Genomic DNA, 26,518 nt, shown 5'->3' with positions numbered 1-26,518 from the left:
TTAAGGCATTTTCCCATAATTTTATTAAGCCTAAACCATCAACAAAATAATAAGTCAAGCTCTGATTGACATTTGTAGCATTTGCTACATCAAAAGTGTAGATGTTCACCCTGAAAGTTTGACAATTCACTCTCTGAACTACTCCAGCAAACCTCTGGCCTGAGAAGGCAAGGAACAAGCATAGGCAAAGCTCAGAGAATCTGGTAGATTGCCTGAGAAGTCTCAAGAAAAGATGAGATAGGGAGAGGAGGGAAGAAAGGTAAAAGGGGAGGAAAGGGGAGAGAGAGAGAAGAAGGAAACGAAGAGAGGGAAGGAAAGGCAGAGAAAAGGAGAAGAGAGGAGGAAAGGAGGGGAGGAGAGGGGAGGAGAAGGAAGGAGAGGGGGAGGAGAAGGGAGGGGAGGGAAGGAGAGAGGAGGGGAGGGGAGGGGAAGAGGGAGAAAAGAAAATCTATGGTATTCTAAATAAGGAGGCCCAAATATTGGCCCCACTAGCATCACAGAGCAAGCAGAAGTTGATCTGAAGCCCAGAAGCCTTGGACTGGAGAAATACAAGACAGGGTCAGAGTGGGAGCCAGCAACTCACAATTGATGGAGTTGAACATTTGAATGGTGGTCTGCACCAGTGCCTCCTTCGCCACAGGACAAATCTGGAGGAATACAGGGCCAGAGAGGGGGACAGTCATAGGTCTCGGCTACCACCAGATTAGGACACCTTACTATGAACGTGTCTAAAGATCTATGCAGGGGGCAGATTGAGAGAAGATGGGCAGGCCCTGAGAAAACACAGCCATCAGGGATCCCTCCAATGTATTAAACTATTGTTGTTTAAAATTACATCATTAAACACCTTACAATGTTTAAAATTATGACCATATAACAAGCTCTTCAATATTGATGGTAGCTAATATTAAAATAAGAATGAGGCTAATTTTGTCCTGTTCAAGGGAATATCTTACACTAAGTAGAACCTTGGGGTTCTTCTAACCCAGGTTCTCTGCAGCAATCGCCCTCTTTGTTCTGATGTTTACTGCCTCTTTAGGACATCAGGCCCAGAGGCTGCCAAGAAGTAGAAAGGAGCTAAGCCAATACCCAGCACCTAGCCCAGTGTGAGGGCAATGAACTATTGAAAGGATGGATGGATAAGTGAGGGAATGAACAAATAAATGAATAAACTCCCACAGTCCTTGGATAGATGGGCCCCTGGGGCTCAACCCATTGCTAATTCTGGGTCCTTGGCTATGCTGGCTCTCACTGATGATGGTGGTGATTAGAGAATGCCCCGAGCCTAGCCCACTCCTCTCCCTACTCACCCCCACACCTAGCACAAATAACTGTCCAATGACTGGGTAATCACACAGCCAGCAATACCATGGTAAGAACGTGTGGGTCTCATCAATACAAGGATCTAAGACAACTCCAAAAGACTCATGATGGAAAATGCTATCCACATCCAGAGAAAGAGCTATGGAATCTGAATGCAGATCGAAACACACTGTCTTCTCTTTGTTTAATTGTTTCTTCTTTCTTGTGGTTTCTCCTTTGGCTCTAATTCTTCTTTACAACATGACTAACGTGGAAATACATTTAATATGATTGTCCATGCATAGCCTATATCAGATTGCATGCTGTCTTAGGGAAGGGGGAGAGGAGGAAGGGGGAGAAAATTTAGAACTCAAAATATTATAGAAATGAATGTTGCAAACAATAAATAAATAAATAAATAGATTTTTGAAAAGAATGTGTAGCTCTGTGCTAGATGGTGGTTTCATCATATGGAAAAAATAATGCTGGTCTGGGAAGTAGGAGATACAGCAAGTCACTGTAAGAATTTCTACCTATTGGGCTTGTTCCTTTATCTATCCAATGAGGATGACAATACTTACACTGGATACCTCATGGAATTCTTGTAAGAAAGAGGCTCTTTTAAAAATATTAAAGCACTATAGAAATTTGAGCTACTATTAAGAAAATGTAAGACACTTGGCTCTGAGCATTTTTCTTCAAACCTTGCACTGTGCCAACCAGAGGCAACACAGCCACAAGAGGGAGCCACTGACTGAGAATCCTGGGCTAGAGAAGACTGAGCCCTGCTAATCTGGCACTATTTCGCTGTTGACCCTGGGGAAACTATTCAGAATTTCTAGGGACCTATACAATTGACTGTGAACCTAAGAGTACCAAACTAATTTTAGGGAGGCAGCAATGGTGCCACCCTAATGGAAGCAGCCCTTATTTTAGAACCAAAAGACCTGGGTTTTACTCTCAGATCCAACATTTACTAGCTGTACAACCTTCATCGATTGATTTAACTTCTCAGAGCCTCAGTTTCCTTGATTCTAAAATGAGGGCAATAATATTTTCATTTCCTGCTTCATAGGGCCATTGTGAGGATCAAAATAAGCATGGTGCCTTGTACACAGTAAGCACTTAATCAGTGCTTGCTGACAAGACACTCCATCTCTTGGCCATTCTTCCCGGCTGGCCTCCATGCCTGGCGTGCTCTCCCTCCTCCACTCCAAATGCTGACCTCCCTGGCTTCTTCCAAGTCCCAGCTAAAATCCCACCTCCTACAGGAAGCCTCCCCCAACCCCTCTTAATTCCAATGCCTTCCTTCTGTTAATTATTTCCTATTTATCTTATATGTAGCTTGTTTTTTATATATTTATTTGCATATTGTCTCCCCCATTAGATTGTAAACTCCTTGAAGGCAGGATCTGTCTTTTGCCTCTTTTTGTATCCCCAGCACTAAGCACAGTGCCTGGCACATCATAGGCACTTAACAAATGTTCACTGAATTACTGAATCGAATTAAATTGAAAATAAGCTGGGAGTGTAAGGTGCTCTGTAAATACTATTGCTCTAGATATGTCAACTGCTATTATTATTTTGATAGCCCAGTTCTCCAGGGACCATAGAGTCATTGGCCAGCAGGAGGGGGAGAGGGAAAAGCAGTGAGAAAAGGAAAGCAGGACTCCTGAGGCAGTCTGGAGCTCACCAAGCATGGTAGCATCCCCCTTAGGCTGTTCCCAATTAACATTTGAGCTTGGATAGGGAGCAGGCTGAAAAAAAAGGAGAAGAAACAAGATTACAGAAGAACTAGACAGATTGCCCTAAGCCAGGTGGGCTGTCCCCAGAAAACCAAGTTATGAGCAGAGTATAGGAGACCCAGGCTCACAGAGCAGGGTCCAAGAAGAGATGACACATTGCTCCTAGGGAAACTAACTCACTCTCATTCTCTCTCTCTCTCTCTCTCTCTCTCTCTCTCTCTCTCTCTCTCTCTCTCGTTTTTGGTTTTGGGTTTTTTAGTGAGGCAATTGGGGTTAAGTGACTTGCCCAGAGTCACACAGCTAGGAAGTATTATGTGTCTGAGGCCAGATTTGAACTCAGGTCCTCCTGACTCCAGGGCCGGTGCTCTATCCACTGCGCTACCTAGCTGCCCCTCTTTTTCTGTTTTTACACACACACACATATATATATATACACATATATGCACATATATACATGTATATGTCATCATGGAAGGGCAGCTAGGTAGAGCAGTGGATAGAGCACCAAGCCTGGAATCAGGAAAATACCTTCCTGAGTTCAAATCTGGCCTCAGACACTTACTAGCTGCATCACCCTGGGCAAGCCACTTCACCCTGTTTGCCTCAGTTTCCTCATCTATAAAATGAGCTAGAGAAGGAAATGGCAAACCACTCCAGTGTCTTTGCCACAAAAACCCCAAATAGGGTCACAAGTCAGAGATGACTGAATATGACTGAACACAAAAATAGTCATGGAGCTGGATAGTCAGAGCAATCAAGAAATTTACCATTGGCAGTGAGGTGCATGGTGAGAAATCACATGGCCTTTAGAGGTCATTTTGTCCACCTTCCTCATTTTATAGGTGAGAGAGCTAGGACCCATTAACGGGAAATGACTTGCCCAGTATCACAGAGGTAGCAAGTAAAAGGCTCATAACTAAAACTCAAGTCCTCTTACTCATCCAGTGCGTATTCTTTTCAATCAAGGACTAAAAACAAAAAAAAAATCCTAATAAGCTACTTCAAAGAACATAATAGAAAAGAGAAAGGCTTAGATTTGCAACCTGAGGACTTGTTTGAATCCTGCCTCTGCTATTTTCTACCCACATGACCTTGGGCACATCCCTTCTCAGAAGACAAGCAGGTCTCCATTTTCTTCTTTGCAAAATAAGGAACCTGTACTGAACGATCACTAAGGTTCCTATGAGACTATTGAATCCATTTCCTTAGTCTGGAGGAAGACTGGGCAAGAATGTAAATGGCTTCTTCACAAATGAGGAAGTTCATCCTCATCCCCAGAGACATGTCTCAAAGACATTCCCTTCAAAGAAAAGATGAAACATTTCATCCCCATAATAGATGTATGTTAAGTTGAACCACCGGACTCAATAGGTAGCCCTTAGTGCCAAGTGGGTCATAGGCTGGCTTTTATCCCAATTTTTCATATAAGCAGCCAAAGTTCCTGAGCTAGGAAGAATTCAATTTAGCCAAAAACTGCCTGCAGAGTATGACTGAAATAAAGACTGTTCCTCAATCCACTCAACAGATGCCCGGACTTCTACCCAATGGACCATGGGCAGCCCCACACGATGACAAAACCCTTACCCTGACAGGAGATTGACATTAATGGCACCCACAGTCATTGAACAGTTGTTAGGGACAAACTGTATGGTCTCTTTCGAAAAAGTGCCTAGGCAGATGTCCACATTCAGACGCAGGTCCACAGAGATGTTGATCAACCCAGAGAGAAGATTGAGCAAGCTGTGGAAAGGGAGCTATGTGTGAAATGCACACATTGTTTTTGATTATTCAATCAACAAGTATTTCCTTCCCTTCTTTACAGAGGTAAGGCACTGCATGTGTAGAACATTGTACATCCTGACAGACTGGGAGATGTATGGGTTAGTTTTGCTGAACTACTTTTTCTCTCTCTTCTTTTTCTTCTTTTTTATAAGATTGGCCTTAAAGAAAAGCTAGATTGACCCCTATGATTCCTTCCAGTTCTAAAGTCTATATTCTAATTTTCTATGTTCTGTGGTCCCTTCTCACTCTGACATTCTGTACCCCAAGATTCCATGATTCTATAATTCTACTATAAACCAAATAATTCAAGGATACTAGATATCATCAGGCCTGACTCATGTTGACTATTTCTGCTCAGACCTTTGGAGTGCCTAGGAAGCAAATCATAGTGCCTGATAAAGGAGCCTAGTGGTCACATTGACTGGGCAGGGCCATCAACCCATCCCACCCCCTAGGGATCTCCAGAAACCTTCCACCTAAAGTAGGTTCCTTCCCCTCCTCCATCTCCCCAGGGAGCAATCACCCAGCCCAGGGCCCTGCTTACCAGTTGCCATCTACATTGAGCTTGAGAAGGATAATGAGCTGGCTCCCCAGATTGGGCTTGAGCTTGACTGAGATCTCAAAGAACTGAATGGAGAAAATTCTCAGGCTGCAGGAGGTTAAGAATTTGAATCCTGGGATGTGATGGAGGAGAAGGTCCAGACAAAGCAACCTGTGCACATTCAGAAGGTACCAACGCCCTCCCCCAAATCCTCTCTCCTGCTCCTTAGGCAAAAGCTTAAGGGAAAGATACAGTCCCAAGCCTCAAGACCTATTGTTCTCAGTCTGACTGGAGAGGCAGAAGTGTGATGATGACAAAGTACAAGGTCACAGGGGACTAGGTGTGAGGCTGTGAACTCCAGGCTCTAAGTGGTCTATGAGGGGCTAGAGCTCACTAGGGCCAGGCCAGGGGTTGGGAACCTGCAGCCTTAAGTCTATGTGTGGCCTTCTGGGTCCTTGGATACCATGTTTTGACTGAGTCCAAGTTTTACAGAACAAATCTTTTTATTAAGGGGATTTTATCTGTGAAGTTTGGATTCTGTCAAAGCACCGTACTTGAGGACCTGGAGGGCCACGTGTGGCCTCAAGGCCACAGGTTCCCCACCCCTGGGCTAGGCAGTAAAAGAAGGCATCTAAGACGCTGTCAGACAAGACAAGTTGAGCTGGGCCATGAAGGGTGGATGGCATCTGAAAGGGAGGGAAAAGAGAGAAATTTCCAGGGACCAGGAAAGGTGTGAACCAAGGTCTAGAAATGGAAATGGGGAAGAAGCTAATGACCTCCCTTAGTTTATGTTACTCACTTGGTAACAGACAAGAGAGAGCCAAGGAGGCCACCCCCATATCCCAGGTTAGGCAGCTGCACCAATTTCAGCTGCTTTTCCAGAATTCCACCTCCAATTATCTTGTCCCTCCATGCTGAAAAAGAGAAAAGGGGTTGGAGGAGAGAGGGAGGAGGTCAAGACCACGAGGTAGCCTGAAGGAGGGTCCTGGAACTAGAGATCACCAAGGAACTCCAAGCAGAGTTAGAGAAGGGTGCCCCGCACCTCCTGCCACCTGAGGTTAAACAGGTCTTTGTCTGACCCTCCCTCAAACTCACTGGGTCTCCTTAAGGAAATAATTTCCTTTCCAAGGCTTTAGTTTCCTAGTCTGTAAAATGGAGATAATACCACTTGCTCTGTCAAACTCACTGGATGACTATGAGAAATAAATATGATAAGACATGCAAAAATACTTTGAGAATTTAAAAATATAGGACACATGTATTAAGGGGCAACGGAAAGAGGGAAAAGAGCAGTGCCTCTGGAGTTAGAGGATGTGGGTGCAAGCCCTGCTTCTATCACTCCTTTAACTTCTCTGGACCTCCATTCCCTCAGTGAGAAGACCAGACTAGATGGTCTCCTAGGCCCCCTTCCAACTCGAGCACTTGGATCCCACAATCCCATGATCCTACATATATGTTGTCTCCTCCCTTAGAATGTAAGCTTCTTGAGGGCAGGAACTATTACATATTTGTCACTGCGTCCTCAGTGCCTAGCACAATGCCTGACACTTAATAAGTACTGACTGATTGGTTAGTTGGTTATTTTTGGCAAAGACTTCCACCCAGGAAATGAGACCCAGAAAGAGACAAACCCCAGCCTCCCATCTCAATCAAAAATCTGCCCCTCTTCTACCTACCTGCCATTGCATTGCATGAATCCTTCCAGAACTAAATCTATGACCTCATGATTCTCTGACCTCCCCCTCATTCCTCTGGGTGAAAGTGAATAAATCCTCCCTTGGGGAAATGGACCTACTAAAAAAGAATCAATCAAGCACCCTTTATCAGGAATGATTTTATCAGGTTTTTTCCAGCTATGCAAAGTTTCAGAGAGTGGGGAAGAAGTGGACCCTGAGGGCCAGGCTCCCAAACTCATTTCTCCCCTTCTAAGGTTGATGACCTTTGAGGGCTCTTTATGACCTTTTGCTGAAAGGGTTTTGAAAAAGTTGCAAGAAGATTGGCTAGAAAATTGGATAGAATGTCCAATTCTGTCCAATACTGTGAGGAATAGGGAAGGTAAGAGCAATGATCCATAAGAACATAAGTTTAGAGCTAAAAGGATCATCAAAGGTCATCTAGAGGCAGCCAGGTGACAAAGTGGATAGAATGCTGGACCTGGAGTAAGAAAGACCTGAATTCAAATCCAGTCTGATACTAGTTGCGTGATCCTGGGCAAATCACTTAACCTCCGTCTTCCTCAATTTCCTCATCTATAAAATGGGGATAATTATAGTACCTCCTAGGATTGTCATGAGGATAAAACGAGGTAACATTTATAAAAAGTTTTACAAATCTTAAAGTGCTATATAAATATTATTATTATCATCATCATCTAATCCAACCCATTCATCTTATACATCAGAAAACTAAGGCACAAAGTGGTTAAGTGACTTGCCCATGATCACACAGGTAGTGACTAGCAGAGCCAAGATTTGAACCTGTATCCTCTATGTGCCTCCAACCTAGCCTTCTTTCCACTGCACCCTGGAGATCCTTTCCCAGGTGACAGAAAAGAGAGCAAGAGGAGATCAGCCGCCAGAGCCCAGGAGTCTAGTGTCCTAGTAACTAGCCCCAGTGGCTCACAAAATCACAAAATCTCAGAACTGGAAGGACATTCCGGGCTATCAAGTCTAGACTATGCCTGACATAATGTCATATTTAGATGACCTCTGAAGATAAAGATGACCTCTCTTCTAGCTCTGAATTTATGATCTCGACAACGTCTCCAACCAGTGGTCACCCACTTTCCAACTGAAGACTTACAGCAACAGACTCCTATTATCTCCTAAGGCAGCCTGTTTCTACTTCTAGACAGCTCTAATGGCCAAGCTGTCACTGAATAGTTCAAGCCAAACTCTGTCTCTCTGCTTCAATTCATTGTTCCTAGCTCTGTACTCTGGTACCCAAACAGAACAAACTTAATCCTTCTTTTAAATAATAGCCCTTCAAATACTTGAAGACACTTCTCCAATCCACCATCCCCAACTAAGTCTTCTCTACTCTAGCATAAATATCTCTAGTTCTCCAAAGTATCCCCAATTGGTTCTTTCAGTCAATCCTTATCCAGTCCTCTCATGAATCCTTATCTTTCTTCTGTAGATGCAAGGGGACTGAAGAGATTCAGAGAAAATATGGGACATCCCAGCCTTGATCTGGGGTCTGGAGAGCTGGGAAGCATTATGTTTCATCTCTACAGTCTCCACTTATCTCCTAGGACACAGACAGCAAACACTGAGTCATCACTCACCCTTCTGAATCTCCTGTTCACTGATGGTGCATAAGACTCCCAAGTCTTCATTTCCCTGGACACAGCTCAGCAGACTATAACCGCACAGGAACCCAAGCAACAGCCACATCCTTGTTGTGCCTGCAAGAAGTCCTGTGAGCCAGGCCTATAGGTCAGGGAAGGAGAAAAGAGCCCTCTACCATCTCAAAGTCAGACCCCTTTACCCATTCTCCTCCTGCTTCTCATGGACTAAGGGAGCAAAGTAGGATGGCACCAGCCATGGATTTGGGACCCCAGGGTGCTAGTCCCCACTCTGACCTGGACTCACTGGATGATCATTGAGTAAGTGTCTTCCTTTCTCTGGGCTCTTTTGCTCAACTCTAAAAGGAGGACATTAGATTGGATGATCACTTAGGTCTCTTTTAATTCTTCCATTCTGCTTATTTGGCAGCACATTGCAAAGAGCTTTGGTTTGGTGTCAGAGGAACTAAGTTCGAATCCCTCCTCTGTCATTACCTATATGACCTTGGGCAAGACACCATCTCTCTGGACCACAGGCTCTTCCTCTGTAAATTGAGAGGGTTCCTTGGACTAAATGGCCTCTAAGATCCCTTTCAGCTCTGAATCTGTGATCTCCTGATTCTAAACTTAAAGGTCCTAGGATTTCTTCCATGTGGGTGTTCCCTCTACCGACTGGTGTAGATCCCAACTCCTCCATGCCTTATGAATTGCTATTCACCCCCTAGTAATCAACGATATGGTGAGCAGCCTCTCCAAACTTGGCTAGACACAGTCCATCTTATCAGACTTACCACAGCTTGCCTTCTACTAGCAAAGCTTTTGATAACCCTGAGTTTATTCCACAGCACGAAAAGCAACAATTGGAAGATGGTGGAGAACTGGTAAGTTAGCTTTTCAAACGAGTGAGTCTTATATCCCCATCTAGACTGTGAGCTCAGGGGCAGAGGCTACATCCCTCACAACTCTAGAGCCATCCAATAGATGCCAAATGAAGAAACACATGTTGACCAAAACCTAAAACAAAGGAGACAAAGCTGTCCTCTGATCCTGGATGCCATCCAAACTAAATGAAGAAGCACTTATACACAATGCAGTAAATAAGTGAGGTCATTTGGCACAGCACAGCCTGCACATACTAAAGAATGACCTATGTCATTGCCTATGATCACACAGGTATTTCAGAGGTGAGTTTCAAGACAAGGTTTGAAGGTGATGCCTGATAGAAGTTGCTGAGGAGAAGGAAAGGGTATCCCAGACAACAAGAATGACAAGAAAAAAGACAAGGGGACAAGTTGGTGTAACAGAAAAGAGCACCAGACTAGGAAGCTGGGAGTGAGATGACCTGAGGTCCAAATCCAGCTCTAACATAAACTCATTATGGCACTTTGGCTTAGTCTCTTCTCACCCTCAGGCCTCCTTTACCTTCTCTATACAATCCAACCTCAAAGACACAAGTAAGATTTGATGGGTTGGGACCCAAGACCAGAAAATGGTTATGGCAGAGCATGACATTGAAAAAGAATACAATTGGGAAAGGAGGAGCTGAGTAGCATACATTAAGATGACATCCTTTTGTAAGGAAACTCAAGAACCAGAGTGGAGAAACACAGTGGAAAGCACTGACTGGAAGGTCAATGGAGGTGAAAACAGAAATCATGCTGTCAATATACTACCAACCACCTGGACTTAAAAGGCATAATAGATGACTAGTTCAGAAAACATTACAAGTCTGACATAAAGGTGGGATGTAGAAGTATTAAGGGATTTCAGTTATCAAAATATGTGAACAACTAATAATTTCTCAATTTTTCCCATTGTGATAATTTTATCTTTCAAAAGATGGAGAAGTATCAACAGGGGAACCTCAAATCTGGATCTGATATTTACTAACAAGGAGAAATTGTCAGAGTAGAAAGGATAAGAACATTAGAGGGAAGGAGAGAAGAGCCAGGAATGGTCAGAAATGCACCTTTGATTTTGGGAAAGTAGATTTCAAAGTATTTGGATAAAGGATAGATAGATCCCATAAACTAAAATTCTACAGGGGAAGTCAACACAAAAAGAATGGGAAGCTCTCAAGAAGGAAATTGTGAAGGCACCAAGGATTTGATCTAGTCTAGTACTGGTAACCCATAGGCCAAAAAGAATGAGCAAGCTGTGTGTGGGAAACAGATTCCTAAAGCATCAGGGCCTTGAGAATAGGGGAGAATAGTTAGTGTAAGGTAAGAAAGGAAAGACTAAAAACAAGCAAGGGAAATGGTCACCCACACATAGACATATGTCTTTGCATAGTTACCAAGATATATCAAGAACCAGATTCTGAGTCACATAAGAAAATAAATCATCATTGTTCAAAGGAATTTCACCACTTGCTCATTCAACCCCGTTATTGCCCAGTCTTATCATTAAATGACTTTGGGCCATTCATACAAATTAAATAAATGAAGATTTCCCCTCAGTAAAGGTAATCAAAAGACAGTATGGTACCCAATGACTACAACAAAGTAAATGGAAAGAACAAAGAAACAAAATTCAGCCCTGTAATTACAATGATGAAACCTGGCCCTACAGAAATATAGGGAATATATATATGTATGTATGTACATATATATGTATATGTGTTATGTATGTATGTATATAAGTATGTATACTTCCTTCCCTTCCTTGCAATGACGGGAGCAATATGGCTGTGAAACATTACATATACTGTCCAATTTGATTGATGTGTTAGTTTGATTGAATATTTTTCCCCTTTCCTTTTTTACTCTTTGTTACAAAGAAGAAAGAGCAGTATATTCAGAAATGAAGGAGTGGGAAAAAAAGTAAAAGATATTAATAAAAAGGTTTGGGTTTTTTTTTTTTAAAGAATGCATTGCAAGTTCCAAAGGCCATTCCCAAAGACAAGACACAAGAAGTTGGAATGAGCCTCCAAGGGTATCTAAACCAATCCATCCCCAATTGGAGAGCCCTTCTACAGGATCCCTAGAAGTGGTCATTCAGCTTCTATATGAAGACTTGCTGACTTCACTGTCTCCTGAGACAGACCATTCTCTGATCACACATTTCTGGGAAGGGCAATATTCATCAATAGGTATAAGAAAGTTTGGTCTGCTTGTTCAGGTCAGTTTGTTTTTCCTACATTCTCACCTCACCCATCAGAGCTGGAAAAAAACTTAAGAGATCACCTGATCCAATCCTCTTATTCTACAGAGAAGTAAACTAAGGGCCAGATTTGGAAAGAAATTTCCCCCCAGGGTGGAGAAGAAAGCTAGAAACCAAGGACACAGGTCTCAGGACTCTCAGTAAAGGATTCTTCTCATATCATCTTGATGACCTCTCAAGCTCTGGAACTGAGGATAAACTACCATCCTCCTTTCCCTCTCCAACAAGACTAAGAGTCAGGAGACTGGTGTTATTGTCTCAGCTCTTTCAATAACCCACTATATGAGCAAATCACTTACCTCCCTCTGGACATCAATTTCCTCATCTCTAAATGGAGAACATCAGAGATTAGAAAGAAGGTGGGCTGGCCATGAAGTGAGTATGCTAATTTAGGACAGTTCATTGGTATTCCCATCTTGAGTGACATAGAAGGAAACCCCATAAGTACAATGGTGATGAGAGGAGGGACCCCCCCCCTAAGATTTACAGGAGGATGTGAACAAGAGTCTCACAGGATTAGAAGGTGTGGTTAGGAATACCCATGTCAGTGAAATTATATGTCTATCAAATTATTAAACCGGAAATTTTCTCTTCCTTGCCTTCTCTCATAGGGTTGATGTATAACCTCAAATTATGTAATAGCACTTTGTAAACTATAAAGCATTGTATATATGTAACAAAGGGAGTAATATTACTTCTCCATCGAAATAAATCAAATCACTCTTCTCTTTCTTCTTGCCAATCATCTCTATCATCTCCCTCCCCACCACCCATACCCAGACTCCCACAACTCACAGTCAGATTCAGTGAGAATCTGGTCAGGGAACTAGACTGTAGCTCAGGAATGTCCTGGGGCTGAGGGAGCTAAGGTCTCCAGACTCATGGCCCCCATTTAAGTAGATCTGCCTCCCTCTGGAAGAGTCAATCAGGATCTGCTGAGAAACAATTCTTTAAAGTTTGGCCTAGGTCAAGGTCACCATAACCTGCCCAAAGAGAAGGTAGTTTCAAAGATAGCCAGAAGGTTCAGATTTTGGCTCTGACACTTTCTAAAATCCTATATGGTGGTGGTGGTGGTGGTCCTTTGTTCTTGAAGAGGACCAATGACATCAGGAGGGTTCACGTCTTGACTTGCAAGTGAATTGGATTGAAGTAAGGCAGAGATGTGCAGAGTCATCAGCCTCATTCTCTCCTCCAGAGTTATCAGAGTCCAGTGGCAATACACAGGTGAAGATGACTGGCAACAGCCCTAGAAACAGTGGGAAACCTTAGCCCTTTTAAGCTAAGGTCTTTCTCAGTTCTCAGTTTATCTATTTGGCATTCAAAACCCTTCATAACCTGGCCCCCTCTCCTCCTACCTTTCCAATGTTCTTCCACCTTACTCTCCATCACCCCTCTCTACAATCATATGCTGGGATCTGACGACACTGACTTCTTTGCTGTCCTTCTCACAAAACACTCTATCTCCTGAGCCCAAACACTTTTGCTGACTGTTCCTCATATCTGGAATTCTCTCATCTCCATCTCCTGGCCTCCCTGGTTTCTTTCAGGTCTTAACTAAAATCCCACCTTCTACAAGAAGCCTGTCCCAATCCCTTTTAATGCTAGTGCCTTCCCTTTGTTGATTATCTTCAATTTATCCTGTATAAGATAAATAGCTAAGTGGCACCATAAACCTGGAGTTTAAATCTGGACTCACACACTTACTAGCTTTGTGACCCTGGGGGAGTCATTTAACCCTGTTTGTCTCAGTTTTCTCATCTGTAAAATGAGCTAGAGAAGGTAATGGCAAACTACTCCAGTATCTTTTGCCAAGAAAACCCCCCAACTGAGATCATAAAGAATTGGAAATGACTGAAAAATGACTAAACAAAAATAAACATATACATACATATATATATATATGTATATGTATATATATATATATATATGTATGTATACACACATACATATAGATGTATAGTTATTTGCATGCTGTCTTCCCCATTAGGCTATGAGCTCCTTGAAAGAAGACTGTCTTTTATTTTTCTTTGTATCCCCAGAGCTTAGCACAGTGTCTGACACACAGTAAGCACTCAATAAATGCTTGTTGGCTGACTCATACTACTTATGTGTGTGACCTTAGCCAAAACACTTACCTCTCTGATCCCTGGTTTCCTCATCTGGAAGACTGGGTAAGCTCTAGGATCCATTACAGATCTAAAATCCTATGATGAGGTAAAATTTAAATGGCCCCCTCCAAAGCTTTCATTTCTCCCCCAGACATCTCCCCATCACTCTGCCTCCCACCACCAGCTGCAGCAGCAGCAGCAGCAGCAGCAGCACCCTTACCTACAACTCAGTCCTAACCACTCCCCCACCACATATAGCTCTAACCCCCCTACAACTTCACATCTGCTCTATCTCCATACCCCCAACATCTGCTACTCCCACTTCTGCCCCTACAATGCCTCCAACCTACAGCTGTACTTTATACTCCACTCCCTACAACTATACCCACTCTGGCCTCTGTACTTACAGATCCATACCCTGTGAGGGGTCTAGAGAATTATTTAAAGTTCATGTAACTTACCTTTAATTATATTTTGTAAACATTATCTTGAGGAGAAATGAAGATGTGCTATGCCTAAAGCCAAGTAAGGGAAGGGTCTGGGCAGGAGAATTTTTGGCAAGAATGGCAAAGGCTTCACATAACCAATGATACTCACCAGGTGTATCTATAAACCACAACCATTATTTCTACCCTCACCCTAGGTCTCACAACAGAGGCATGGAGTGTATGCTTCTTAGGGAACAACAGCACAATCAGACCAGACGGACCAGCTGATTCCTTCAGGACAGGGAGGACTTTAGGATCATAGAGTTCAAGCTAAAAGGGATGTCAGAGGCCATCTAGCCCACTTTACAGATGAGAAAACTAAGGCCCAGGGAAGTGATGTGACTTGCATGAGATTGCACAGAAGTATAAAAGGTGAGCTCTGAATCTAGGCTCTCTAAATCCAGAGCTGGATTAAAACAATCCACAGCCACCCAGTTGCCTCAAAAAACACCGTTAGCCTAGGAGTGGGTCGTGAGTCCACAGGGTTTATCCAGGGTAGAGGAGACTTGTTCCAATCTGAAGCAACAGACTTCCCTGAATATTTCCCCCAGGCCACAGGAGTTGGCTGGAACTATATTGTCCCTGTGTTTGGTGGAGCCCAGGTGTTTCCCTTATCAGTATTTAGAATCACAAAATTATTCTAGTGTCTATATAAGTTTTAGGGGATTTATAGACATAGTGAGGCCCAAGGTTCCCCACCCTCTTTTCTCATCTCACTGCAGTTGGATTTGCTCTGGGTATCCCTAGAAGAACTACTAAGACCAGTTTGAGGAGTTACAAAGAGGTAGATTTGGGTTTAATGTGAAGGAAAAACTTCTTAACCCTCAGGGCCATCTGTCAATGGAATGGAATGCCTGAAAGGGTAATCCCCAAACACTGGGAATTTTTAAAGCTAGAGGAATATCATCAGGGTAATACAGTGGAGATTCCTACATTAAGTAGTTAAATGGGACCTGAGATGCTCTCCAACTCAGCTTCTATAAGCCTTCCACATTGTATGGCAAATTATCAACATAATTGATATGACTCATGACTGCTGGGCAAGATCCTAGAAGGCCCCAAAAAGAGCAAATTAGGCTGAAATTCCCCCCCAGCTGGTACTTAAAAACAAAAAAGAGATCAGAGAATCATGTATATGCCATCAATCTATATGCCCCCTCCCCATCCCCAACAATATTAAATGGACAGAAATTACCATCTGCCTTCTACCACCAATCCCCACCCCTCAGGCTATTCTTCTGTCACATCTAGAACATATGTGTGAGTTTCAAGAGATCTGTAGGATCACTGAGTCCAGCCCTCTTAATTTTCCACATGAAAAAACTGAGACCAAAACTGAGGAAATTGCTTGCCCAAAATATATAATTCAAAATCAGGATTTCTGACTCTAAATCCAATGTTTTCCCCACCCCAATAATATTTTCCCTGACCATTCCATTCCATATTGACCTTGCCCCTCCCTTGAACCAATCCCACCTTCAGGCCTGAGATATTTTAAAATCAATCAATCACTCACTCAATAAAATTTGTTAAGCTCCTACTACCTGAAAAACACTCTTCTAAATGTTGGAGATACAAAGAGAGGCAAAAGACGGTCTCTGCCCTCCAGGAGCTTACAATTTAATGGGGGAGACAACATGCAGACAAATATATACAAAGCAAACTATGTGAGGGATAAATAGAAAATAGAGGGAAAGCACTAGAATTAAGAGGGAATGGGGAAGGCTTCCAGTAAAAGATGGAATCTTAGTTGGGACTTCAAAGAAGCTAGGGAATATCAGCAGACAGAACAGAGCAGGGAGAACATTCTAGAAAATGGGGGACAGCCAGAGAAATGACCAGAGCCAAGAGATGGAATGTCTTGTTTGTGGAACAGCCAAGAGACCAGTGTCAAAATATTCTTGATTAACAGAGGACTCAAAAAAAATCTGGCAAACTTTTTAAAGACTCTGGCACAGAGCTATATTCTCTGTCCCTAGACCATGTACATGGTCACATCAGACATCAACATGGCCCCATTAGTGAGTTATGTGGGAACTCTGGGTCCAGGATGATACTATGATCCATCCCTCTCAGAAAAAGGCTCCTCCCTCTCCCCACACCTCCTGGGATAATACAACCTAATCTGGGAGCACGAAGGAACCCCAAAAGAAAATTTATTTCTCTCTCCTGAAGAAGTAACACATAGGTCTCAATGGGAGAGGGGAATAATTCTGGGAGGGGATGTTGGGGTAGAGTGGGGCAACCAAGCCCACATTTTAATTGGTCTGATAAAGTGAGCCAAGAGTCCATCCATTTCTTACATTCATCTCAATGGGCTGGCAGCTTCACTGAGAGAACGGGCCTGGGCTGGCTTCCTAACCAGGTCACACTTTAAGGATTGACTTCAAAGGCTTTAAGCCTGGTGTCGAAGACTTCCCTGAAGGCACTGAACTGATCGTGATGGACGACTTGGTGGCCGTGGATGAAGAAGAAGTTGAAGTTGCCTTCTTCTTGGAAGATACTGAGGAAGAATGTAACAGTTTCTTTGAGATCGCTGATGCTGAAGAGACTGACGACTGCTTTAACGAAGAAAGAGAGGAGATTGAAGACAGCTTCAAAGAAGATATTGAAGTGATCGAGGAAGTCTTGGATGAAAATGGGCTGGAGAAAGAGAGGCTTTGTGACTGGATGGGAGCATCCATCATGGGCATCTGTTTGATCATAGAGAGGCTCCTGATGATCTGCTGGGTGACTAACCAGACGTGTTTTTTCCTAGGAATCTGAGTTGTTTTCAAGATGGCCATGTTGGATTGAGTCAAATCTTGCAGGTCTTTGCAAGGGAGGCTCCTATAGATCCAAGGCGAGATCTGACCACAAAACCAGAGAAAGACAAAAAATCAGCATAGAGGACCTAGGGTGCAGGGGGACCAACATTGGGCAATTCTCTTGATCTCTGGAGAGAGACATACTCATCCCTGGATGTGGGGCAAAGATAGGAAACCAAACTGAAAACAAGGAGATTTATTATTGTGCTGAGCTCACTGATAACTGATTCAATTTCCTAGGGTATGGCTATGGCTTTTATAACCTTTCAGTATACCACCAATCAGTCACATTCTTCAACAACTTAGAATAGATAAGCGTTTTACAGGACAGTGATAAAGAAAGAGGGGAACCATTCAAGGGAGAGAAGGGGAGTCTTTAGAATACAATTGGAAGGATTTATTATCAAACTTGGACAGCAGACAAGGGGACATGACCAAATATTTTTACAATTGTGAAAGTCCTTTTAGACAAAACTGCAGGATCTCTTATCCAAGGACAGCAAGTAGTTGTTAGAATAGCAACATAGTAAAGTATAATAGTAAAGTAACAGCTTTACCACGTCCTTGCATAGTTTGTTAATATTTTATTTCCCCTTCAATAGGAGTTGGGGACTTTCTGGTATTAGGAAATAATAGATCTCCACTCAGAATTTATTGTGGCGGCACAATTTGGTAGAAAACTCTGGATTTAGAGGCTAAAAATTTCAGTTAAAGTCTCAGCTTTGCCACTTATTTGCTGTGTGATCTTGGGCAAGTTATTTGCTCTCTTTACGATTTGGTTTCCTCATCTATACAATGAGAGAACTAGACAAAGTGATTTCTAAGTCCATCCCATTTCTCCATTCTGTGCTCCTGTGACTTATTGTGCATGCTGTACTAACAAGCTTAGAAATCTCATTTCCACACTCAGGGTAGATATTTTTTAAGCAAATTACAAGAAAGCATTAGGGCTATTAAAGATTGTTGTGCAATTCACCGAGATCAGTGAGAAGTGATAGATGACAGCTAGACAATGAGGAAAAGAGAAAAATTATAACAGAAAAAAAAACAGAAGAAATAAACAAAGTCCAGAAGGCAGGACCCATTAAGTGTCAGGGCAAGAAACCATACACACACAGCAATAGCCCATGAGAATAGCACAACCCAGAATAATAATTGGTATTCACAATTACTACTCAGAGCCAGCAAGAAATGGTAAACATATCCTCTGCTTAGGAAAATGTGTGTCCTGTATAATCAAAATCATATTGCTTGCCTTCTCAAGGGGTGTGGGGGGAGCAAGAGAGAGGGAATTTCAAATTAAAAAAATTTTTAAATGAATGTTAAAAAAAAATCTCATGTGCAATTAGGAAATATTTAATGAAATAAATAAAAATACATTAAAAAAAGAAAACATGATACATTATAAAAGTTTTCTAATTTAGAACTTTTGAGGTTATATTTAATTTTTCCCTTTTCCTCATTTCTAATCTCCATGAGTTAACAAATCCTGATGATTATACCTCTGTATCATCTCTCTCATCCTTCCTCTTTTTTCCCTACTGCCACAATTCAAGTCCCTCATTACCACCCATCTTGGACTACTATAAGAGCTTCCTAACAAGTCTTCCTACATGCACTTTCTTCCTTTTCCAAGTCATCTTTTATACTGCTGCCAAAAAAATTTTTCATATCCTTCACTCTACTCATGTCACTCCTCTACTCAAAAACCTTAATTGGCTCCCTATTACCCATAAAGTACAAACTCCTTTGCCTGGCATTCAAGGCCTCCCACAACTTGACACCACCCTAACTTTACAGTTTCATCTTATACAGGCTGGCCAAATTGATCTAGTCTCTATGCCCAGAAAACGTCCTAAATTCTCTTGCCTCCATACCTTTGCTCCCATTTTTTATTCCCTGTACTCTTCCCCTGGAATTTTGGGCTCTTATAGGTGAGCTTTTTGTCTCGCTTTCCTATGCCACTTCCTAGGCACCACAATGTGCTGCCACTCAACCCCCTCTTTCCAGCTTCTCTTTATGAGTTAAATTAGAATGTCATTTTCTTGTAAGCAAAAACTCTCTTGTTCACTTATATTTGTATCCCCAAGGTCTGAAACAGAGTGATTAAAAAATGTTTTACCTATCCACTACCCTTCCATATCCATAGAATTTCTACCTACCCTTGGAGCCCAACTCAAACGCCTTCCTCTCCTTGAAGCCCTCCCAGATGCTCCTGGTGGTTAACGCCCACACCCCCTCAGGTCTCACACATAACTTGGCCCAAAGACTTGAGTTTTAAGTCCAAGACCTGATTCTGACAGTCACTAATGGTACAATAATAATATCTTAAAGGGTTGTAGTGAAGAAAACATTTTGTAAGACTTAGAGGTCTAAAGAAATGTGAGTTGTCTTTATTATATATTAGTTCATTAACATATTAATTAATTAACACATAATTATGTATTAATTATACACTAATGCACAATTATTAATTTAGGCCTCTTTAGCCAACACCACAGGAAGTGGGACAGCATTCTGAGGCACAGCTAGATTAAGTAATGGATATCCATGAAAGTAGCCCAACTCCTATAAGAATTCTACCCATATGTCCAGATGTATCTGGGGTTTGCTTTCCTTAAAATTGGTACATTTACAAAAGGTTTCAACACTGTTTGCCTCAGCATAAAACTGCATAACCCCTAACATCTTTGGGCCATCCAGAACCAACCTATTTCCTGGACAATATCAGTTGCCTGGGCTGCAGTTATAGGATGCAGCTTTATTTCCCAAAACCACACCAATGTAGAGTCCCAATATACCAATGAAGTACATGTCCTATCCAAGTGAGTACATCCACTAAATCAATATTTAGATACATATGTGCATGTGCATATATGCATATGTACATACCCATACATGTAGATATATAGAGATATATATATACATGCATATATACACACATATATATCTTTTTTAAATTTTTTTTAACGCATAACTATTTCAACTTAGTGTCAGGCTTTGCCTGCATTCCTTGAAATCTCTGACTTGAACACAATACTTATGCGTTTATGTCTCCAACAGTTTTATAAGGACAGGAATTATCCTAACTAAGCTTTTCTATTCTGCATAGCATTTAATACAAGACCCTGCAAACCATAGGCACTTAGCAAATAAATAAATTAACTTAAAGACAGCTCAAACCTCGCTTAAGTATAAAAAGTTTCCATGTTCAGAGAGGTAAGTTTCAATCATCTGGAGCTATCGGTATACTGAATTCCCTAACAAGGGCAAATAAAAAGAATCCTCACTGTGCTCTCATTGACTCTAGTTTGCAGGATGGTATGAGACACAAATAGGACTCGAAGTCCACAGTGTTCATGGAAGGTAATCCAACTCAGGATACTCCCTTAGGATTTCCTCTCTTATACTGTAGCCTGACCAACTAACTCAGTTGGCCAGCTGCCATTCTTCCTCCCAATTCTTCATCAAGCCCCATAACCTACTTTCCGGACCTTTCCCACCCCATCACTTTTATCAGCATCAGATCTCTACTAATGTTTAAGAATAAGTACACAGTCATCCCGAGTTATATCTTTGCTATTGTTTTCAATTAGTCCTACTTTAATAATTCAGGAGGAATGTAACTCGGGCTATTGCATTTGCATAAGCTCCTGTTTTCTGGTGGATGAAACAATGAGTCAGTGCTCCATGCCTGTGAGGCTACTTGTCTTATCCCAAAGTATTTCTCTTTCTTTCTTCTTTTTCTCTTCTCTCTCCTTCTCTCTTTCTTTTTCCCTCTCTCTCTACTTGGTCATCTGAATATCTGAATATAGTTCTGCCAGGAAAGAGAGGGAAAGACCTGATGAAATCTGAAGGTTATCTCTAGTCTTGGGAAGTGACTTACCTAAGATAACAGTTAGTGAGTGGTAGAACCCACTCACACCCAGGTCAGACATCAAATATGCCTACCTCTCTTTTCATTCTGCTCTTAGAAACTTCCCTCTCCATCCCCCAGTCCCACATTGGTTAGCTAGGATTCTGACCTCTTTGTCTGCCATAAACTTCAGCGGTAAGAGTGGAGTGGGTGGCGGGCGTGGCTGCTCCTTCGGTTTATATGCGCTTCCAACGATGTCACTTTTCTGAAACAACCACAGGTACATGTGAAGATTTAAAAGGGTAATTGGGGTTCCTCAAGAGCCCGAAGACCTAGCCCCCCTCTCACCAGCACCCCAGATGTCTTCCACTTGTTCCAAGTGTCCTCAAACCCCTCTCCAGCTTTGACAGACCCCAGCACACTCTGCTCAGCCATCTGCCTCAGTCTGACCATGGCCTTCGGAGACTTGCTGTGCAGCAGAGACATCAGCTCCATCTGATCCCTGCGCTGCTGCATCAGGACCTTAGTGTATTCATCTTCTTTGCTAGGGAAGAAATGATTCAGGTTCAGTAACCAATCCCTCCTAATACCCCTCCCCAGGCCAACCTTGCAGGAAAAGCCTAGAAAAGGAGAGCAGTCCTTTAAAAACAGGTTCTAGAGGTTTTCCTGGGGGTGGGGGGGGTGTTCACATCACTCCATTTATCCAAATCTTGCCACCTGACTTCCAAGGCTCACCTCACTTCCTCCTTGAAATCTTCCCAGTTCAGCCCACCATGATCTCTCTCTCCCTTATCTAAACGCCTGCAGCCTTTACTGTCTGTACCATATGTTTCATATTAATACTGTGCAGGGAAGGATGTGATGGTTAAGTTCCCATGGCTAGTGGTCTTGCTTAGCTAAGGTGGCAAACCCTTAGGGACAAGAAGCAAATGGGCACATACAAGGTGCGTGAGCCAAATACTTCTTGAACTGAGCTGCAAATATAGCTGATTTAGAGGTGGTCACATCAGTTGATGGGAGAGAGTACCCCACAGTGAATGGAGAGCTGGATTTGGAACCAGGAAAGCCTGAGTTTAAGTCCCATCTCTAACTGACACACACTGGTTGTGTAACCTCAAAAAGTCACTATCTCAGGGCAGCTAGGTGGCACAGTAAATAGAGCTCTGACCTTAAAGTCAGGAGGACCTGAGTTCAAATCCAGATTCAGACACTTAACACTTACTAGCTGGGTGATCCTGGGCAAGTCACTTAACCCTGATCGCCTCACCAAAAAGAAAAAAAGAGTCACTAACTTCTCAGTGTCCTGGGCAATACCAAGATTATAAATTATAGAGAAGGTGCCATCCTTCCCTGGTAGAGGGAGTTCTCTCATCCAGGAATTCCCTTTACCAAGGAAATCACAGATTCAGTCTTTATCCTTTTTCACTTTGCAGGGGAGGATGGGAGGTTTCTTTGCTCCAAACCCACCTCAGCATCTTTATCTGTTAAGTGAAAGGATTCAGCAAAATGGTCTCTAGGAACTTCTCCAAGTCTGCCTGACACACACACACTCTCTCTCTCTCCCTCTCTCTCTCTCTTTCTCTTTTTCTTTTTTTTCCCCTCTCTCTACATATATGTATACATATATACATATATGCATATGTGTGAGTAAGAAGTCAGGTTCTCCAAACCTGACATTCCATGTTCTAAAGGATCTTCGGACTGAGACATTCTGTGATTCAACATTAGAATATTGGAACATATATCTCAGCTCCAAACCAAAGTAAAGGTCCTGCAGTTTTGAAAAGGGGAACTTCTTTCTGCCACCACCCTCCCCCCTTGTTAGTCTAGAGAAGTTTGGAGTTGGTATACTCACTCCCACTCAGGGACTTCCTTTATCTCAGGCACTGTTATCAGCTCTGTGATGGATGGTTTTTGGTAGAAGTCAGTCTTCCCTGCAGGCACAAGCTTTCTCCAAAGGCACAAGCCAAAGGTTCCTGAGATTTAACTCAAATCAGTTCAGTAACTAGAACTGACAACCTTCCATCCTCCCTCAACCCCTCTCTGCCTCTGAGGAGCATTTCCCCCCTCCACCAGTCTTTCTTCTCTCAACCCTTGTACCTGCTTCCCCATTCCCTCTCTATTTGCCTATTCTCAGAGTGGCCACCAGTCTCTCATCTGAGGCTCCAAAGCTCTGAAAGAGCTAGATCAGAAGTCAGATGGCTCCAGCTTTGCTATATATTTAGACAAGTCATATAACCACTTCGGGCTTCAACTTAATATCTGGAAAATAGGAGTGGGCTGATCAAACCAAGATAGTACTGTATAAAGAAACAATACAACCCAGCTCCTACCACAACTACTCCAACAATGACCTAGAAAGAACACCAAACCAGTAGCAATTAGAAAACTGAAGGAGAAACTATAGTGAGTCACCTTTTCCTTCCAAGATCAAAATTTAACCTACAGGCAAATGACCAGCATAGGAAATATGAAATATGGTTGGACCACAATTCTGGACCCAATACCCAGAGCTCTGAGCTAGGCCAGTATCACAGGCATGACCAGACCTAATCATAGATAGCATAGGGCCCAGGGTCCAGACCAGTAGTATAAGGTCTCTCTCAGAGTAGCTGAGAGCAGTGACTCAAAACACCAGAGCTCAGAGCTAAGGTAGCAGCACAGGGATGCCCAGAGCTATTTATAAATTCAACCCTGAACCCATGCCACCAGCTTAGGGTCTCTCAGAGGAACTAGGAGCACAGTGTCAGTGCCCATAGCCCCATGTTGTGGTCATGCAGGGCAGGTTATGGACTTAGTGTCCTGCTGGGGATAGTTGTGAGAAGGTAGATAGAAGGTATTTCCCCATGGGGCCAGGATTGGAGACTAAGACCAGAACTCCCCAACTAAGCCAGCAACACCAGGTTGCCTAAAGTAGATGGGTGGAAGAATGAATAAACAAAAAAAGATTTAAAAAAAACCTATTATGATAGCAGGGATGCCCAAGATACAAACTTGCAAGAGGAAAATAACCCTAATACACCTAAAAGCAAAGCCTCAAAGAAAAACATAGCTTGCACACCAGATCAATTCAAATTCCTAGAAGAAATGATGTAAGAGGTTTTAAAATTATATTACAAATGAAATGAGAGTTATAGAGGGGAAAAAATGGAAAAAGGAAGGAGAACTGTGCAGGAAGGACTTGGAAAGAGAATTAACAGATTACCAGAAGAGGTACAAAATTTTGTTCAGGTAAAAGACTTTATAAAAATCAGAACGGATCAAAAAGAAATTATTGGTTCCAGGAAACAAGAAATACTAAAACAAAATCAAAAAATTTAAAAATAGAATAAAATGCAAAGTATCTCTTATCAAAAACAACTGACCTAGAAAATGGATCAAGAAAAATGACTTAGGGGGCAGCTAGGTGGCACAGTGGATAGAGCACTGGGCCCTGGATTCAGGAGGACCTGAGTTCAAATCTGGCCTCAGACACATCACACTTACTAGCTGTGTGACCCTGGGCAAGTCACTTAACCCCATTGCCTAGCAAAAGGAAAGAAAGAAAGAAAGAAAGAAAGAAAGAAAGAAAGAAAGAAGAAAGAAAGAAAGAAAAGAAAGAAAGAAAGAAAGAAAGAAAGAAAGAAAAAGAAGGAAGGAAGGAAGGAAGGAAGAGGAAGGAAGAGGAAGGAAGGAAGAAGGAAGGAAGGAAGGAAGGAAGGAAGGAAGGAAGGAAGAAAGAAAAAGAAAGAAAGAAAGAAAGAAAGAAAGAAAGAAAGAAGAAAGAAAGAAAGAAAGAAAGAAAGAAAGAAAGAAAGAAAGAAAGAAAGAAAGAAAGAAAGAAAAAGAAAAAGAAAAATGACTTAGGAATCATAGGACTAACCTGAAATCCATGACCAAAAATACATTTAAAGAAATGATCAAAGAAAATTGCCGAGGTATTTTAGAACCAGAGGACAAAGTGAAAACAGAAAACATCCACTGATCATTTCCTGAAAGAAACTTCAAAATGAAAATTTCCAGGAATATCAGAGCTAAAACCCAGAGCTTCCAGGTCAAAGAAAAAAAAATATGGCAAGTAGCCAGAAAGCAAGAGCTCAAGTACCAACGCACCACAGTCAGAATCACATAAAATTAAACAGCCGCCACTGTAAACAGACAGAGAGACGGGACAGTATTTCAAAAGGTGGAAGACAGGGGTTTACAACCAAGAATAACTTACCCATAAAAACTGAGTATCATGCTATAAGGAGGAGAACAGACTTTTATTGAATGAACTTTAATATTTCCAAGCATTCCTGATAAAAAGAACAGAGCTCAATAGAAACTTTGACATACAAACATAAAAGGTAAATACAAGTGAGTAATGAGGTAAAGCCTTTACAAGAAAAAAGTGCTTACTTTCTAATAGTGGGGGAGGGGGAGGATAATACAAGCTTCCCCTAAGAACTACAATGTCATCAGAAGTCGCATAGGGCGTCACTTGGGAGAGGTTTTTGTTATATGTCGATGATCTTAAAAGAAGAAATAAAAGAAGATGGGAAGGATGCCGTAAGAAAGAAAAGGGGAGGAATGAAGGAGGATCTCATATAATTGTTATGATGGCCCAAGTAAAAGTCTTTACGAATTAGGAAGGAGGAGAACATCACTTGAACTTCAATTTCATCTGAACTCATAAAAGAAGGATAGAATACAGATGTATAAAACATACAAATAGTTTGCTGTAGGAATACAATCAACTCAAAAGGGAAACAGGAGGAAACGGGGAGAGAAGAAAGGTGATAAATGAAACAGAGGGAGATCTAGGGTAAAGACTGTTATAACCAAAAAAAAAATTTCTAAATTGGGGGTGGAGGGGAATCATGAAGAAAAATTTAAAAGGAAATAAAGAAAGAGTAAGAATGTAATTGGGGTCTGGGTGAAGGGAAGATAAAAGGAGCAGGCTTTTTGCATCAAGTATAGACCAGTGGAGCTGGTTTCACTGCTCTTCCACACTCCTCTTCTTCTATGTAAGGAGTGGCCAGGGAGTATAGAGAGGGGGGAAAGTATGTGAAAGTTTTTTATACAAACCAATTCAGCTAAGATTAGAAGGAAATGGTTAACTGGGAAAACTATTAACAGCAAGTTTCTCTGATAAAAGTCTCATTTCCAAAATAAATAAGAAATTGATTCAAATTCATAAGAATAAAAGCCATCCCTCAATTCATAAATGGCCAGAAGATATGAACAGGCAGTTCTCAAGGCAAGAAATGCAAACTTTGTTTTCAGTCATGTCTAACTCTTCGTGACCTCTTTTGGGGTTTTCTTGGCAAAGATACTGGAGTGGTTTGCCATTTCCTTCTGCAGCTTATTTTAAGGGTGGAGAAACTGAGACAAACAAGTTTAAGTGACTTGCCCAGGGTCACACAGCTAGTAAGTGTCTAATGCCGAATTTCAGCTCAGGTCCTCCTGACTCCAGTCCC

General features: G+C 42.1%; 1 protein-coding gene across 2 annotated transcripts in view; it reads right to left on the bottom strand.

The window, feature by feature from the left end:
* Positions 1-16,004: 16,004 nt before the first annotated feature.
* The window catches only part of EFCAB8 (EF-hand calcium binding domain 8), a 136,188-nt gene continuing 125,674 nt past the window's right edge, over positions 16,005-26,518 (bottom strand). Inside the window, exons 25-28 of one of the 2 annotated variants that reach the window (XM_020990739.2) lie at positions 22,933-23,053; positions 21,426-21,621; positions 21,247-21,342; positions 16,005-17,263 (exon numbers count right to left, since the gene is read on the bottom strand). In XM_020990739.2, coding sequence (XP_020846398.1) covers positions 16,781-17,263; positions 21,247-21,342; positions 21,426-21,621; positions 22,933-23,053 — 896 coding nt within the window. In that variant the 3' untranslated portion in view covers positions 16,005-16,780. The remainder of the gene's footprint in view (positions 17,264-21,246; positions 21,343-21,425; positions 21,622-22,932; positions 23,054-26,518) is intronic. The other variant, XM_020990740.2, reaches the window with a different exon arrangement.

Source organism: Phascolarctos cinereus, unplaced genomic scaffold, assembly GCF_003287225.1.
Source record: "Phascolarctos cinereus isolate Bilbo 61053 unplaced genomic scaffold, phaCin_HiC Scaffold_2;HRSCAF=192, whole genome shotgun sequence".
NCBI lineage: Eukaryota > Metazoa > Chordata > Mammalia > Diprotodontia > Phascolarctidae > Phascolarctos > Phascolarctos cinereus.
The sequence above is the reverse complement of the archived record's forward strand: the minus strand, read 5'-3'. Positions and strand labels throughout refer to the sequence as shown.